Source organism: Odontesthes bonariensis, chromosome 21, assembly GCF_027942865.1.
Source record: "Odontesthes bonariensis isolate fOdoBon6 chromosome 21, fOdoBon6.hap1, whole genome shotgun sequence".
Lineage (NCBI taxonomy): Eukaryota > Metazoa > Chordata > Actinopteri > Atheriniformes > Atherinopsidae > Odontesthes > Odontesthes bonariensis.
The window spans coordinates 8671001-8689721 of NC_134526.1; the positions used below are offsets into that span (position 1 = coordinate 8671001).

At 42.0% G+C, this 18721-nt stretch overlaps 2 protein-coding genes across 2 annotated transcripts in view; both read left to right on the forward strand.

Annotated features, from left to right (window-relative positions):
* Nucleotides 1-612: 612 nt before the first annotated feature.
* On the forward strand, nt 613-7117 carry LOC142371070 (uncharacterized). Its single transcript, XM_075453659.1, has 8 exons — nt 613-962; nt 2259-2318; nt 2389-2472; nt 2567-2626; nt 2705-2782; nt 2878-2937; nt 3915-3971; nt 4091-7117. Exons 1-8 carry the CDS (start codon nt 741-743, stop codon nt 6320-6322), a joined length of 2853 nt encoding a protein of 950 aa, XP_075309774.1. The 5' UTR covers nt 613-740; the 3' UTR covers nt 6323-7117.
* A 5355-nt stretch (nt 7118-12472) lies between these two features.
* Nucleotides 12473-18721, forward strand: part of ppfia3 (PTPRF interacting protein alpha 3) — a 33052-nt gene continuing 26803 nt past the window's right edge. Inside the window, exons 1-2 of the mRNA XM_075453782.1 lie at nt 12473-12600; nt 13573-14259. Coding sequence (XP_075309897.1) covers nt 13909-14259 — 351 coding nt within the window. The 5' untranslated portion in view covers nt 12473-12600; nt 13573-13908. The remainder of the gene's footprint in view (nt 12601-13572; nt 14260-18721) is intronic.

Genomic DNA, 18721 nt, shown 5'->3' on the forward strand with positions numbered 1-18721 from the left:
GCTGATTCAGAACAACAGCGACAGGTGAGGACAAGTTTTACTCTGTTTTAGCCTACATCAAGTTCGAGACATTTTTTATTATGGCCAACTGGGAAGACAAGGAGGTCCGCGAGCTCCTCAGCCCCCGAGCAGAGGACGTTATTTACCGCCACATGTCGGGGACGGTGAAGGATGGACCTCTGCTGGAAGGGCTGGCGAGAAAGACGGGAGAGCGCGGTTTCCCACGCAGCAAGACGCACTGTAAAGTAACATCTCCATGAACTGCATATACAATTGCAAAAACGAGTTCTCAAGGTGTCCCGCCATCGTTTGTTTGAAAAATTTGATGCAGACAGGTGTATTTCACCCTACCTCCGACGCATGGCTTGTGCCTACGTCATTGTACACGCCCAGCATTTTATGTGTTTCGTGTGACGCTCTGCCACTAGGCAACTCCCCCTGAACTCGGCTTCTGGCGACACCGGTCATCAACACGCCAAGCGTTCACATTGCTCAACGCGGGTCGAAGGTGCAATTTGGACCCGCTAAGGTAGCGGGTCGCAGTGTGAAAGGGGCGTATGTCCTCTGGGCTCATGTTTGTATTTTGTAAAGCAACTGCATTCAGTAAAGTTTATGTAGAAAAAAAAGTCTCACTTCCGGTGAAGACCGGAAGTGAAAATAACGGATTCGGAGTGTTTCCTTGTTGCTAAAAGAAAAATAACAATAATAAATGTTTGGAGATATTAAAGGGTAGCGTCATAATGCCTCGCAGAAATGAGATCCCAGAAGGTATCCGATCGGCAGTTGTGGAATTGCACGTGGCCGGAAAGGGCTATAAAGTGATTTCAAAGAGTTTAGATGTACATCATTCTACAGTAAGACAAATTATCTACAAATGGAAGCGGTTTAATACTGTGGCTACGCTGCCTCGATGTGGGCGTCCCTCTAAATCTCCAAAAAGAGAACCATGGATGCCCGGCGAGGTAAGAAACAGCAGAAAGCTTCGTGGGTGGCACAGCTTCAGAACATCTCTGTCAGACTGTCAAACTAAACAAAGCTCTGCACACTAAACGCTGCTCAGACGCATGTCAAGGATGCTCACATATTTTGGCACTGGATCATAATCTGTCTTCTGCTGCACAGATTTGTTTTTCAGATATGTTCACTTTCTCCTATTTGTGTCCATTTTCCATAAATAAAGCTTTCTTAAATAAATAAATAAGTCACTTCTGGGTTATTCCCGTGGAATCGATAAAAATGTCAATTTCTCGTCCTGTGTTGCCTTAAATGTGTTTGTTATTTGCCCTTTTTCATGACCCTATTATTCACAAAGTAATATCTCAGAATGTCTCTTCTTTGATATTAGTTTCATGTGTTATTTAAGATGGGTTCTTTCTGTCTTAATAAATCCAAACCTTTTATTGGAGCACATGGCTCAAAGCCGGTAACAAAACTCAGTAAAAATCTGAAGTACAAGTAGATGAACGACCAGCTATTTTGAAAGGGTATCGATAGGTGGATTTTGGTACTATAGTTCCATCTGGTCTTATGTCCTGTCATTTGAACAGGCACCCAGTCCAGAGGATTTTTTAAATGTGCTTGTCCGCTCTGGTGTTGCAAAGAAAGACCTGCGGCTCATCTCATGTTTCCTCTGTCCTCCATCCTCCTGTCTGTGACCTGAAAATCAATCCAAGCTTAGAATTTTGATGGTTCTGTTGATGTGTCTCTATGTATGACCAGGATAACAGCAAATATGGGCAGCAATATATTGAAACAAATGAAAACATAAATGGAAATTCTATTCTATGAGATGAAAGTCAATGTTTGGTCTGATCTACTTTGTTCTTCAACACAACCTGAACCCTCAGACAAGCTTCCTTGTCATTTCTTTAAGTAGTCTTTGGGAATAGTTCTCCAGGCTTCTTGAAGGACAGTCCAAAGCTCTTTTTTTTTGCTCTGTTCTCTGTCACAATGACCCCACACTGCTTTATTAATGTTGAGGTCCGGGTTCGGATTCATAGGTCCGTGTTAAGTAGCTTTACAAACAAAAAACAAACATTCCTCTGAAAATAGTCAGGTACAGAGACTGAAGTGAGAAAACAATCATTTTTATGATGCATCGGTGCCACACATCACATTTAGCCAACATCGGTTTAGCATCACAGCTCAGAAGCAAAGATGTCTCGTTTTATTTATTGCTTTTGTTAAAGATCTGCCTGTGGTGAAGTTATCACAAGTCATGTCTGAATAATTCTTTTTCATAATTTTCCGTCTCTTAGCCTGATGATGCCTCAGCGGGACCAGCAGATGACAGAGGAAGATATTTGGACCATGAAATGGTAAAATGTCTTCACGCAAGGATTTCTTAATTGAAGAAAGTTCACTGATTGTTTTCCTTTTGAAACACAGAAATACCGCAATGTCATACCTGAAGCTACCAGGAATGTAGGTTGTTCCACATCTGCTCCTGAAGCCTCAGATGAAGATCCGACGGTGTGTGAGCTAATCAAACATATAAAACAAGTAGTTACAGATACTATACTGACCACAGGGAGATCCTAGAAACTGATCATTTGCTGCCTCTTAGGCTGTTCGCGTGTCTGCTGGGCCAGCTCGTGTCAAACAGGAAGACCCGGACCACGACACGGTAAAATATGTTCACGCAGAGATGGTTTGACTTCAGTCGGAGAAAATGTCCTCACTCTGTTTTCATGTTGAAATCCAGAGAGACTACAAGATTGTCTACGACGTCGGTGAGGACGCAGAGTCCCTCTCATCTGACATTGATGAAGAAGATCCCATGGTGCGTGAGCTTCTTCTACATGAAACAGATTTTCTACAGATACTTAAATGTTTATGTCAAGATTCTTATCAGATTTCTTTTTGTGCGTCTCATAGGCCAGTTATCTGTCTGGAAGGCCAGCAGACGACACAGGAGGAGATCCAGACCCTGACCTGGTAAAATACAGTCATGTGCATAGTATTTTCCACTAAATAGTAAAAGATTATACATAAAGTTGTGTAGTTCTTTGCCATTTAGCCATGAGGTGTCATCATGCCAGGACCAGAGGAGCCTTTAATGCCGTCTTTATTAAAGGCAGATTAGAAAGCAAGCGCTTTGTGAAAGAATTGATACTTTCTTATCCAGTGGGGGGAGTGGAAGAAGGCTTGGATAAAGCAGCGGCTGCTTTGAGTTTTTTGAGTCGGTCTCTCCTGAATCACGGTGATCGCTTAGTCTTCAGTCTCTTCGCTTCATCATGTTGTTGGGAGACGTGTTGCTTGTTTTTGGAGAGATGAAGACAGCAGATGAGAACAGATCGTGTGGGACAGCTTGAGTTCATACAGATGTTGGAAATCCTTCAGACAGGATAGAGACATATTTGCCTTTAATGGAGACGACTCGGCAAACTTCACCGGCTCTCTGAGTCTGTGGATGTGGCTGTATTATTATGGATTTGTTGACATTTTATCCAAAAAGACTCAAAGAGCTGATGGACTGCCTTCGTCAAAGACCAATGCTCTCGTAGATGTTGGAAAATTAGTCCAAATATAATTCATTTGATGAATGACTGTTTGATATTTAACAGATTATTCAGGAAGCAAATTATCCTCAAAGATAACTGAGAAAATGTGTAAACTTGTTGGTGATTGCTTTTCCTTTCTCACCCTTCCATAGATTCTATCACAAAGCATCATTTTGGTTCTTTATAGGACAATGAAATCTGATTTCTTAAGGCGAGGAATGGAAATCATCCCCGTCTTTATATTTGTACTGTTCGAGTGCATGTTATTTATCACCATGGTAAAGTGCTGCAAAGGCTTCTAAATGTATGTAGATGTTTTCAGATGCTCTCGACATTCCTGGCTTGGTGTGGAAAGGCCTTTGGCCATCAGACTGTGCTCACCTGTCTGTCTCTCTGTTTCTTCTGTTCCAGCGCAGAGGAGAGAGCGGCTCGGCCTCATCTGATGACGACACCACAGAAGATCCAACGGTTTGTTTTTCATTTGGGATATTCTTTCATTTGTTTATTCGGAGTAAGTTCATTTGGGTGTATCGTCATGGTTACTTTGTAAAACATCTTTCTGCTCTGTAACATGTCCCCTGGAGCAGCTTTTTGACCCGAGCTTTGACGGGGAGAAGAAGATCTATGCTGGTTCTGCCATCACCGTGGGTGCTCTCCTCCTCTTCCTCCTGACCTTCCTCCTGAAGCATGGCCTCTCACAAGCAGCAACCAAAGACCTCCTGGACCTCCTAAATTTTGCGGTGCCTGGATGTGTTCCCAGGTCCCTGCGGTGTTTGAAGAAACACTTGACTGATTATAACGATAAGACAGAGATTCACTTGTATTGTCCCAAGTGTGCCAACTACCTTGGTGTTGAGCCTGGTACTGAGTGCAGAGTGTGTCAGCAGCGCTTGAGCAAAAAAGTTCTACTTGAGAAGGCTTGTTACTTCCTTGTAATGCCGCTCGAAATTCAGCTAAGAAACATCCTTGCACATGTCCACTCAAAGCTAGGGAAGCATTTCACAAAGAGCTCTTCCATTTCTGATGTTAACACTGGAAGCGCGTACAAGCTTGCTCAACAGGACGGCAGTATCACTCTCACCTTCAGATGTGACGGCTCCCCGCTGCTCAGCACACCAAAGTTTTCTGTGTGGCCCATCCTGTGCACAATCAACGAGCTGCCGTACGTGGAGCGCTGTAAAAATGTTCTGTTGAACACGTTGTGGTTCGGCAGAGGAAAGCCACAGGTTCAGAGCTTTTTCACCCCGTTCATCAATGAACTTCATAAACTCGCTGACGAGGGGTTCATTTGGAAAGATGAGAGCGGCTCAGAACATCGCACCCGCGTAAAGGCTAAAATATGCGTGTGCAATTCAGTAGCACGGCCGCTGGTGCAGAACTTTCAGCCATTTAATCGAGAATTTGGTTGTGGGTTTTGCTACCACAGAGGTGAGATGGTTCAAAAGGGCCGGGGTTACACCAGAGTTTATCCGATACAGATGGACGGGTGTGACCTGCGACATATGGCTGAAATAGAGCATCTGGCTGAGCTGGTTATAGAAAATGGTTATGAACAAGGCCAGATGGGTGTGAAAGGTCCGAGTCCACTGCTCCTGTTGCCATCATTTGACATTATCAAAGGCTTTATACCAGATTATATGCATTGTTTTTGTCTCGGTGTTGTCCCTGAGTTTGTCAATCTTTGGTTTAACCCTCTTTATACCAGCAAGCGCTTCCATCTGACACCTCAGCATTTGAAAGACCTGGACAAAGCTCTCTGTGCCATTCAACCACCAAACGAAATCCAACAGAGCCCGAGGCGGCTCAGTGAGAGGATGTGTTGGGAAGCGTCTGAGTGGAGAGCTTTTGCTCTCCTCTATTCTCCAGTAATACTGAAGAAGGCTTTACCAAAGCTGTACTACCAACACTGGATGCTTCTGATTTGTGCATTTCACTTCCTCCTTTCCCGGTCCGCCACTCAGGATGAACTCGGTTATGCAGAGTTATGTCTGGTTCAGTTTGTAGCACAAGTGCCTTCTCTGTATGGGCTTGAGCACTGTTCATTTAACTGCCACTTGCTGACGCATCTTACTGAGAGCGCCCGTAACTGGGGTCTGTTATGGGCCAGCTCGGCCTTTGTTTTTGAGGGCACCAACAGCAGACTCTTGCAGATGTACTCCGGCACGCAGTCTCTCTCCTCGCAGGTTTTCACGCAGCTCTTTTCTTTTGAGGAGGTTATCAGAAAAGGAAGTGCTGCACTTCAGAATTCAAACACAGAAATGAAAGACTTCTTTTGTTCTATGGTGAGTTTTGATACCGTTTCTAAGTCATCAAATTACTCAGGAGAAAACGTGGTGGCTTTAGGATGTGGATCCCAAAGATCTTTAACCACAAGAGAAATAACTGCATTGCAGGGCAATGACACAAAGTACCAGCAAGATCAGGGTGACGTGACTGAATACAAGTGTGTTGTTTATGATGACATGTTAGTCACCGCTGTGGATTACAGTGTCGCGTGCAAAAGGAACAACTCTGCCATAGAAACAAGCAGTGGCTTTGCTATGGTGGAGTCTGTGGTGGTTCTACCAAAAACCTGCAGCTGTGAGGAAGCCTCCAACTGCTCCTGCAGACAAGTTGTTGCTTTCTGCCAAAAACTGCTGCCAACAAGCAGCCAGCCAACTATCCACGACCCACAGATCAACACCAACATAGCAAATTTCCTCGTAAGAGTAAGGAGCTCAGATGAGCTGTGTGCGGTGGCGTGTGGAGACATCGTCGCTAAATGTTGTGTGATTGAGCAAGACGGACGGTTATATGTGATGAGGATGCCTGTGTTTTAGACACCAAGTGTCTGTCTCTCTCACTGCGGCGGGCTTCTGTCCACATTCACACAGCAGGATTGTGTGACACACTGTGTATTCTGTAGGATGATAAACACTTTTGTAAATTTCACCGTCCGGTTCATGTACTTTTTTTACTTAAAATCATCACTCATGTCTTCGTTATCACACTCTAACTTACTATTGTATGATTGAACTTTTCAAGCGTACGTTTCTGTTTTGTATTGGTTGTAAAGTGGACTGATGAAACTCCCTTTTTTTGCATTTTTATTTTATTACAAAAAAATTCAGCACAAATGTTGAGCGGTGAGTTGTGGAAATTGAGATTGAGAATCTTTGGATTTAGCTGCTCTCCTCTTTGGGCAGTGACGGCAGCGCTGTCTGGAAGTGCCCCATAAATGTGCTGTTAACTTTGAGGCATGTTTGTTCTTAATATCTTGCATGGTGCAATATGGAGCCTCCTATTCAGTCTTGTTTAGAGAGATTTGTGTCCTTTTTAATTTTGTTTTGTTCTCATGAGAAATGTGCCTTTTCTTTTTTTTATTCTGGTTCCTTCACATTTCATGTCATGATAAATAAAAAAAAAGCCTCTTATTCTCACGGTGCCATCCAAACGTTGATAAATATTCCCCGGCACTGCCTGTTCTACGGTTATATCTTGTACATACTGTGAATAATCCACATAACTGCTCAGAAACAGTTGTAGGTATTGCTGTACCATGTAATACCATACGTATATCTCTGTATATGATAAGATATTTCATGTTAATAATAATAAAATTTTACAAACGAGAAGTATGTTACAGGCAGCCTCATGATTTGGAGGGAAGTTGGGTTGTCTCAGGAAAAACACATCAGTAGGGGAGTTTTATTTAAACTAAAGAACCGATTTATTTTCAGTGAAGGACAAGAACTTCCTGTTGACATTTGTTCATTTGTTCTTTTGGTTTAATGTGCATTAAATCTTATATAGTCCAGTTTATGACTATGTGATGTAGTATAGTATGCTTGTATGCATAACACACTGTGTTCTGATCCTGTTCACGTGTTTTTGTAAACGCAGCCTCCCCCTCCTCTCCTCCTTCAGCTCCACCAGAGTCTCTGCAGACATTGGGTCTGTTGTCCACTGCCGCAGCTCCCAGAGGACCTCCTCATCCTCGCTGTTGTCCACTGCCACAGCTCCCAGAGGACCTCCTCATCCTCGCTGTTGTCCACTGCCACAGCTCCCAGAGGACCTCCTCATCCTCGTTGTTGTCCACTGCCACAGCTCCCAGAGGACCTCCTCATCCTCGCTGTTGCACCACTGGCTGCAGCTCCGGGCATTCCTATCAGCATTCCTCTCACCCAATGACCTGTCATGACCCTGCAGGGCCCCTCCCCTCCTGGTGTCCGTGCAGCTGCCACTAATCACTCACTAGTGTCACTTCAGGCAAATATAGACGTCTCAAAAAAGTTCTCTGGAGTTTTCATGTTTAGTGTGTGTAAATGCTTTTGTTCCTCCATTACAGAGGATCAGCATGAACACTGGGGATGAACAAAGATGCTTTTAGGAAATATTTACATGCAGAATGTTTTCATTTTTTAGCCAATTGTTCTGCACATATTCCCCAGTTAGTCAGATATATTTTACATGCTTTATTAAACCTTTTTCTAATTATTTTTTAAGGTAGACTAATTCAAAATAACTTGACATGTCAAGTTGTTGAAAGTGTTGAAAACAAGACGTGCAGTAAGAAATCATCACCATCATAAAAACTAAAGTGGATGTAAATGTATTAAAGTATATTTAGACCAAAAAAAAGAGGATAGGTTTGCGTGAATGTTTTTAATGAACTTTTGTGTTGTCTTTGTTTGTCTGTGGGGGACATCTCACTCCCCAGCAGATCTGAGGTTTCTGCCAAAGCTTTCTGAGCAGAGGCAGCACTGAAGCTGTCGACACAGTCAGCAAGTCCGTTTAGTTAAGACGTCACGGTCGGACGGCGTGATACTCCGTCATCTGGTGTTTTACTTCAATCAGATACAATGAAATACCGTTACTCCACATCGCTGTGACGCCTCACAATATATTTTACAACACTTCAACACAGTCACTAATTGTTTCTTTGCTCAGAAATTTAAATGACCCTTTCATATAAATTCTGATTAAATGTATAATAACAGCTCTTTAACATTCAATACTTAAACTAGATTCTTTTGATAATGTTGTGTTTTACAGGGTTGTAAATGCTTGATATTCATACGTAATTTAAAAGCTATAAGGATTGGATTTATAGTAATGTGTTCTGTGTATTTGATGGAATCAGATGGAATACTCTGATGTGAGCTGAATCATTGTCACGCAGAGAGAAATAGTGCCAACTTGCAGGAGCTTCAGACTGCTCATCTCCGGTCTCTCCTATGAAACGTCTGGTGAACAAACTGAATGTACATTATGCATATGTGTGTGTTTTTATGTGCAGGGAATAATTAAAAAAGATAAAGTATCTGAGCAGGAAAAGTGCAAGTGTTAGATAGTTTTAATAAGCACAGTTACGCCTACACTTTTCCTGCCACAGTGAGCCAAAATATCAGCCCATATCAATCAATTAATCAATCAAACTTTGTTTATAACACACTTTTCATACATTAAAAACGTAGCACAAAGTGCTCTACATGTTTAAAAGCATCGGTGTGACGGTACAACTGATCCAGATAGGTATATTCAAATTTTGAAAGACGTTTGCCACCTTCAAGGCGGTGTCTTTCCCAGGAGCTCGGTGGTTATTTCAGCAGGACAATGCCGGACCTCATTCTGCTGGACTTCCAGCAGCATGGCTTCATACGCACAGAGTGTGTGTGTCTGACTGGCCTGCCTGCAGTCCACATCTGCCCGCGGTCCACATCTGTCTCCTGTTTAAAATGTATGGAGCGTCATGAAGAGGAGAATCAGACAACAACCACAGACTGTTGGGCTACTCTTGGATCCAGCGTGAATGGACACAGATTCCTCTGAAAAACTGCAACTCGGTTCCCAAATGATCTAAAGTGAAGGATTACAAGCATGACTCTATAAAACCTTTTTGTTTTTTTGTTTTATGAGTGTATTGTTGGCATCGAACATTAAATTTGTTTAGATTTTCTAAATGCAATGAAATTGGTCATTGCAGATGCTGAAAATAATTTATTTGCTCTTAACTTGGACTCGGAATGAACAAATTACAGATTTTATTGCATTTTAGAAAACATTTAACTTGTGAAAGAATATCTAAATCATGTGTGAACAAATTTACATACGGTACTTGAGATGCAGGGCTTTGACTTGTGACAAAGTAATTGTATAATGCAATACCAGTACTTCTACTTAAGTAAATTACCTGAAAACGTCCCCCAATGTTGCCTTTAAATATTTTTTTAGGATCCGCATTGATGTTCGTAGCTACATATAGGTCCTGAGTATTTCTGCCCTAACTCATCATCATGGTGCAATCCCCTGAAGAGGAACCAACACTGTAATTCTGTAAATGGAGACTCCTCCTGCTGCTGTTGTGCTGAGCTTTTAGTAACAGATCTCCCTGAGGCGGCGTTGCCAAATCACAGTCTGCCTCTTTATCCATTTCTCTAGTGCCTTGCTTCTTCTTGTGCTTTTACATCCTCAGACAAAATCACAAAAAGTTATAATTCAAGGCTGATTTCCCCCACGTGCTTGCAGATCATGTTGAATTTTTTACAAAATAATTAAATTCTTAAAACTAAATCCTCTCTCGGGTTCCTCTCATCAGTCTGATCAGTGATCTACATTAAGACAGACCTGAGGCTTTTACAAACAAAAGTGCACATGTGCTTTTAACCAGTATCTAGACAGGGAGTTATATATCTTGAAATCTTATAATCTGTATGTCTGATTTTGTTCTTTTCTTCCAGATTTGAAAAAGTTGACAAATTGCATGCGCAAAACTAGAAAAATGACCAAAAACTACCATTGCATTATCATTTTTTCAAATTTTCCCAATGTTATACTGTGATATATGATCGCTGGTACGGAGCTCTATTAATACTATTAGAATAGAATAGAATAGAATAGAATAGAATAGAATAGGATAGAATAGAAAAATACTTTATTTACCCCCCAATGGGGGAAATTCAAATTCGTCAAGTAGCTCAACATTTTTTTTAAATATTTACAATGATTGAATTAACAACAATAAAACAACAATAATAATACTACTACTAACTTAATAATAATAAATGACTAAATGGCAAAATAAACAAATAAATAAAAATCAATCAATCAATTGTAAACAATATCGGGGGAAAAAATGACCTCTTTGTACTTTTGGTCTTTTCTCATATCTCATCAGATTTAATCTGGCTTCACTTAGAGCTTTCTGCAGAGGCCATTACATCGTCTCCTCCACCACCTCCTTCCACAGTATTACCTGGATGTGAAAAAGGTAAGAAATTGTACTTTAAATTAAACATTTGATTATCTAGAAAGATCCCTTGTACCCACCGAAAAATGACTCACTTTAAAATAAACTCTCCAAACGTTTAGGGTTTTGATTTCTTTTTTTAAAGATGTTTAATATTGATACCCACATTTTAAGAGCTGCTTGTGTGACAAAAGTGATATTGGTTACCTTAAAACCTTGTAGGGAGCAGAGTGCTGCAGGTACCTAATTTAAACGCTAGAGGGTGCAATTGATCAATGATGTTGGTCAGTTTGTAATATCACAGAAACAGAATACACTGCGAATAAAATCTTATACGCGACAGTTGTGATGAAGGGCTTTAGATTGGCAACTTAATACAGTAAAAAGCTGCAGAAATCAGCTGGAGGTGTGTATGAGGATGGGAGGTGAAAGACGGTTGTAGAGTTTTGTTTCTTTAAGACGCAGCATCTTCAAGAGGAAGAGAAAAAAACCGATTGGAAGTCGTAAAGTTACACAGAAACCTGATAAACGCAGGCGGAAACAGCAGCGTTAACCTACAAAAGAAAATGTCTCCTCATCTGTTTTCCATGAGAAATTACATTTATTATGTGCATATATAAACAAAGGCTTTATCTAGAAACAGTTTAAAAACAGTGAGGCACTTTCGACTCGCATGTTTTTCTTTTAGTTGTTCTTTTTATAGACCTCGTTCATCCACATTAGGGACATTTGGATCCTCATCAACAGTCACAAATGAACAGTATAGAATATCAATAATAAAATCAAATATACAACTATAATACGCCATCGAAAATACAGAAATAAACATTGAATAAGAGACTTAAAATACTCTCAAGATAAGTAACAAAAAGACAATAACTTTAGACATAGATTTGAAAGGTTTGAAAGACTTGTCATGGGATTTTTGCAGCTACATTTATTCTTAATTCTTGTTTTCTTTGTTTTCTTGTTTCTTTTGGTTTTGTTGACTTTTACAGATAGATGCTATAAAATAATGGAGCCAGGAGTACCAAGGTTGAAAGAAACACAAAACAACCACAAGCCGTGCTGAGATGATTCATCTTTTATTTCTCCAACTGTACCTTGCAGATGTTTTGGATCATTTCACATCTCTTTGTGGTCCTATTCTTTTTCCATTGTGTACATTTGAGCTCACTTTTCATCTTGTATTTCCATTGTTTGTCAAATATAGGCCATTTTGTGTTTTTTTGGTCATTCTTCAGTCCTTGGTGGCCTTTTTTTTCTGTCTCACTGTGGTTGTTTACATCTGAGGCCCTTTGGGGTAATATTTCATCATGTCTGAGTCACTTTGGCTACAAGGAGAGGCAACATGAACAAAAAAAAAGCACATTCTTTGCGTTATTATGGTGATTTGACATTTGCTCTTTTTACTCTTCCTTTTGTTTCTTTTGTGTCTCATTCTTCTTGCACTCTCATTCTAGAATATATATTACCTGTATTTGTTTAAAAACAAGGGGTTGCTTGACTCCTTGAGCCCTGGGCCTATCAATCCGTCCAAACCGGGAGGATAATCTCAGGGGGGGGTTTGAGGTGAAACACAGTCACAGATTAAATGTGGTCCGCTGAGAAAGGTACGGACAACAGCTGGTTCCTGTAGCTGTTTATTCTGAAGTCATGGCCGGATGTGGTCCGCGCTCCTTACGCACACCTTGACGCAGCAGCTGATCCGTGCCGTCGCTCCCACAGCAGAGGGAGGGAGGGGACGGGGAAGGCTGGTAACCGGGCTGTAACGGGGATAACCTGCAGCCTCCGTCTCTCAGACGCCCTGATGGAGTGAACCGGGTAACGATGCGCGTTTATTTCCTCCCTCTGTCGATCATGGAAAGGGTAAGACACACAAGTGGTTTGGTGGCGATTGTAATCCGCAGCTAGTGCGGCACGCGCGGATGTAGCCGTGCGTTAGATCGTCCAGCTGTTTTTATGGGTGGGGGCAGTGGGGGGCAGCGGGGTGTTGATAGGAAATAGACGCCTTACTGTCGGAATAAAGCCAGAGCGGCGCACCGTTTGGCCCCATATAGGTTCAAAATACCACATGAAATAATCCAATTGTGTAACATTTTATGGTGTAATCTTGTTAATTAGGCTTGCATCATTTACAGGATGATTGGCACCTCCCACCATGATGTGATAGCGGTGTGAGGCTATCCTGTACAGCCGTCAATGTACTGAAACAGGCTGTTTTTCCCCGTTTAGGCCCTTTATTTTTCCAAGACAGCATTTAATTATCTGCCCCAACACCCCGAAGACAATAAACATTTTGAAATGTTTTACAGATAGGCTCCGGAGACGTTAAAAAAGAAGCACATCTTCTCTTGGTACTGCCAGTAATTACAATTCATGATGACACCCTTTTTCCCCTCTCCACATAAATGTAAGAAACGGCGCGGCATCCTTCTCCAACCTCCAGGCCTTGACAATTCTTCTGTGTTTGCGTGACGGCGTTTTGTTGGCAGAAGCTGCTCTCATTTCCGTACATCATACGCATTTATCGTTACCATTAAGAGTGTGAACGCTCGGATACATAAAGCCGTGACATGCACAGATTGATGAATTACTCCAGAGTATCGCGATGCAAGTCGGTGTGGTTATTTTTTTTCCTGTGAGGATTGGAAAAACGCCCGAGAAAAGTGTATATTCCGTCGGTGCATGTACCCGGGGGATCCACACGAGTGAGGACAGAAGAGATCACAACCTGGAGGGCAGTGCAGACTTCTGGCGTCCATCCTCTCACATCTGATCTTCTTATCATGTCTGGTTTGCTTGAAAACAAGACTTCTCATCTTCTTCTCCTCCCTCCAGGTTCATCTGGCTGCTCTGTGAAGCTTGGACCGAGGGGTCAGAGGTCACCCACCGAACCTGCACTTCTCCCTCTTGTCCCTGCACCCCACTTCACCCCCTTCCCCAATCCCTGATCCATACACTGCTTCCCCGAAAACCTCCTAGAACCGTCATTTTATTCCCAGTTTTCCCTCACAAACACCTGCCCTTTGCCTGTGAATCCCACCAAGTCATCTTGAGAGGAAACACCCCCGACAAACAAAATACTGGTTGTACTTTTCATGACGCGTGATCAGCTGCTCACCAGAGCCTCCTAGTCATCTCCTCAGATAACGCCTCTCACAGCCAGGCGTCAAGATGATGTGCGAGGTGATGCCCACCATCTCAGAGGATGGGCGCGGCGGAGGAGGAGGCGGCTCGTCTTCCCCGGCGAGTGGTGGAGGAGGCATGGGTGGCGGGATAGGAGGCATAGGGGGCTATGGCAGCCGGGATTCCCGCGGTAGCGGCGGTGGTGGAGGAGGGAGCGACGAAGGGGGAAGCACGGGCAACCTGGAGTCGCTGATGGTGAACATGCTGACGGAGAGGGAGAGGCTGCTGGAGAGCCTGAGGGAGACACAGGATAGTCTGGGGACGGCACACCTTCGCCTGCGAGAGCTGGGCCACGAGAAAGAGTCCCTGCAGAGGCAGCTGTCCATCGCCCTGCCACAGGTATGAAGACTGAGGCTCATTATGAAAGCAACAGCATGCATGCATTCTTCCGAAAGTATCCTTCTTATCCTGCATTGCACGTTAGACTAAAGGAAGACTCCGGCTGGTGCTTGTTGCAACCAGAAGTGCAACATTTTGTTCAGTCATGACATTGTTGACACTGGTTCTCACGCCGCAGTAAAGTACAAGCACACAGTGTACTGCACACATGGAACATGTGGGACACAATTGGGTGAATGTTTGACATTTGGACTTGTCTATTTACAGTTGTTCTATATTTTCATTAGAGCAATAAAAATCAAACATTAGCTTTAATAGTCAGAGACTCTTGAGAGGCACGTGTTGTGCCTCTTCACTGAGTCACTACGTTTACATTCGCAGTTAAGTCGTGGCATCAACTCGGCCATTTAATTGGACCACTGTCCTTCTGTCTCAGAAAACTGAGTGAAATCAGCTCATTGACTGAAGTATGATAGTTGGTGATATGGACCTGTTCTGTATGTTAGTATTGGGCTTTTTCTGGTTAGCCTACTATGTCACAGACCAAATCGATTGAGCTGGGTTATGTGTTGAACTGGGATTTGTGTGATTTATTTAAAAAAAAAAGAAGATCCCTGGGTATATCTTTAACTATAACTGTGCAACTGGGGCGAAAAATATCTATGAAACCTAGATACTGGTTACATATTTGTATCTTTTGTGAAAGTATATATTTGCTGTAGCTACTTTTAATTCAATTTCTGATTGAGGATCAGTGTGCTATACCCTCCTTCAGAAGTCATGCCTGCCAAAAAAAAAAAATCTTTCACAAAGGATACACTGGTGTGTCCTTACGTATAGCAAGCCTCCTCTCTCCTCCTTCCTCTCTCCTTTGGGAATTGAGATATCCTTGGAAGTATTTGGCTGTGAAGGATTTCTGGATCACAGGCAGGAGGAGACAAGGAGGCTGATTTAGACCAATGAGATGAACCTCACTCAGCCGCAACACTTCCTGACTTCTTCGGCTTCTTCTTCTTCTACATTCTTTCTGGCTCACACCTCAACAGGGGAGCCTGTGCATTGCCTCCGTCACTTTGAGTCCAATTGAAATCCGCATTATCTGGCTAAAATCTGTTATTAGATTTTAGTTGTATTATTGTGTTAACATGTATTTTAAAAGTGACTAACACAATGAGTGTGTCTCTGAAGGTTTACAGCTTAGACACAAGTTTGATGAATTGCTATAGTTCGTGTGTCAGCCAGGCCCAGTGATTCGGAATCAGAGAAAAAAAATCACACAGGTTCTAAATATTAGAATATGGTGATGGTAATATGTGTACATAAAGACGACCATTTTCTATCTCATGCATTCTAGCTAATGATTTGTTGTACATACTTAACACTGATTAAACACATGAACACTGAGAATAGCAGGCATAGCTACATTAGAAAGGGTTCTTAAATACTTACAATCACCAATAAAATCTTAAAATAATAAATAAAGAATACATCTTGTGTAAGTGATCGGTTATAGTGAGAAGGACCTTGTAACATAAGTAATGTTGCAGTTAATCCAGATATTGCTTTATTTTACTGTTGTGCCATTTAAATTAAAAGCCTCATCTGAAACAGTCTGATTAAATGTTATCCTACTTGAATGTAACAGATGAGTTGATCACTTATGAGTCAGATGACAGGATTGATCAGCATGGATAATCTTTGTCTGTTCTTTCTCCCCTATGACATAAGACTGCATAACGTTGGGTTTTTGGATGAATCAAGGTATCTATAGACATTGTGATAGACATTTAACATTATTTCATTACATACAGACCAAAATATGAATTAATTCAAAAAGTACATTGCTGATTTTAGGTTGGGATTTATGATTTTGCCTTTTAATGGTGATATTTCACAACCTTATCCCATTTCACATGTAATGTTTTAGCTGAAAAATAGCTTCATTTTAAGCTTAATTATCTCAGGAAAAAAAAAGAGCTGTCAGTTAGAATTAAAACTTTACTCTAATATAGTTTCTGTTTTAGCGATCTGAACCAAGCTGTTTTAATTGTTGTACGAGCCCCAAGGATTTTCAATTTGAGAAATTATTAAGAATATTTTTAAAGTGACAAACAGATGGAATATTTTGTCATCCAGATGGATAAAAAAAAAAGTCTTTCAGGATTCTGAAAATAGCTTTGAAGCGGCACAAAGTGTTAGCAGACCTTTTTCAAACGAAACATTAAGGCCCAAACTGGAGCTATCTAAAACCTGGAGATGATGGCGAAATGCTGCATTTGCCCCTGTGGTGCTAAAGCCAATATGATCCCACATCCCAGCGCCAGAGAGCTAATCATGTTGTAATTCCACTCAACATAGAAGGACTTCATTTCTATTTTCAGGCAGGAGTCATTGTCGGTCGCCTCAGGCCACGATGATGCCTCTCTCATTATTTGTACCTATTTTTTGCCTGAAATATCAAAATGAAACAACCGGTGTAGCGGCAGTGCACGTCCTAACAGAGAGTGACCGGACATTAAAGGGCTGTATTGCCTCTATGAGAGGAGATCAATACGGCACGCACATCTGCTGAAACACACACGCATACACAGCAATGAGGGAACACATGGATTGCTGTAATACATAGATGAGTTCACTGAGTTTTCTGTGTGTCGATGCTGCCAAGAGAGGAAAACAGGAGAGAAGGATGGAGAGAGCGACAGCATGGCACAGAAAGAAAAAAACCTGGTGATATGAAACACACACAGACTAACAAATCAAGACCATTTGCATATTGCTGCATATTAATAAAGTGGCTTCCAGAGTCTGTTTTAGATGTTTATCATGACGGGGGAAGATTGAAATGGAAGGATTTCTATGTAGAAGAAGAAAAGTGTATTGGACCGAAATGATGGCGACGGGAAGAGAGAGGAAAGTGTGTGTTTCCTGTGCTCTATCTCACATCTTTTACTAGAATTAATCCCAGTATTATGATATCCTTGGGGCCCAGAACATGCCATCTGTACACAGCAACTTCCCTTTTCAAACAAGCGCCTTCATTTCTCTTCTCTTCACATCAGCTTAGACTGTACATGCTGTGCTTTTTCATGCATTTTGGCTGAAAGAGGGTGTGAGCTCAGACGCCTGTTTGCTGCCGTGTGGGGTAAACTGATCACTGTTAGCACAGAGCAAAGATAGCGGCAGCAGCGCCCCGCATGCATCAGTGCCCTTTAATGGCTCGTTTGCATAACTGCTTTTGAAAACACGCATGATGAGACACACGCGTGTTGGAGCATGTGCGCCCGTGTCATATATGCATCACGCCATGGTCACACGCGAGTTGAAACAGGAGGACAGTCGCTGCACTTTGTGTCCATCGTTTGGTTGCAGAATCTCAGCAAAGCAGACAGCTGAAAGTTCAATTCAGTTCAAGATAGTTGATCATGTCTTTGTTGATGTGTTGCTATAGCTACCATTTAGTTAAAGGAAATAGATTTTGATTGTAACAATCATGTTGCTAAGCTCCCAATTAGACATAATTTGAGTGAATGACACAAAATCAGTTCAGCTGGATAACTTTCAGTTGGAAATAGAAGACATTGCGATGCTCTGGTCTGACTTCCATTATTCTCATGCTTGTTTAACCTCCAGGTTTTAATGATGGGCAACAGACTGCTCTGCTTATTGTGCAATTAAAGCAATTTCAGGTGCAACACATGCACCAAACACAGTTGTATAATTCTATATAAAGGCCTGGTTTAAGACTTCTGAACTCTGTCACATGGCACTGATTGTCCTGTAAGTGCTGGCAGGCAGCTTTACTGTGACTGGATCCAAGTGTGTTTAATGTAGGGAAAGTCTGTGAGACTCATTTTTCTAATGAAATCAAGATTCGTCAAGTTGTTTGCTGTACTTAAATGTGCTGTGGGTTCAGGGTAAATATTGGCAGTAAAACTTGCAGTTGGTTAAAAGTTAGAAAGGCTTTAACATTGGAACTACCTCACTAATATTGTGCAGCACCCCCTTCTGCTGCCAGAGAAGCTTTGACATGTTGTCGCGTTGTCACAGGACCTCCCGGGGGTTTCTGTGGTGTCTGGCAGCGGGATGTTGGTAGCAGATTCTTTGTGCCCTGCAGGGTGAGGTCTCTGAGAGTCAGGATTATTCTGGTGCCCCCCTCGGATACTCTGGGATCTGGGGAGTCTGGATTATTTCCCTCCAGTTGTTGCTGAGCAGTTTTTGTGGAGTGGCAGGGTGCATTATCCAGCTGGGGCAGGCTGCCATCATCATGGAGCGCTGTTGCCTTCTCAAAAGTGTCCCACCAAAACATTGCACAATAACTAAATGATCAGTGTTTTCCACTTCACCTCTCATTGCATCTGTTTCACCTCTGTTGGAGTTTGTAAACAACATTTTCATAGATCATGAAGTCATTTGTTTGTTCAGGTTGCTTTTCGGGGAGAAATCTGTTGAAGTAGAAATTTAA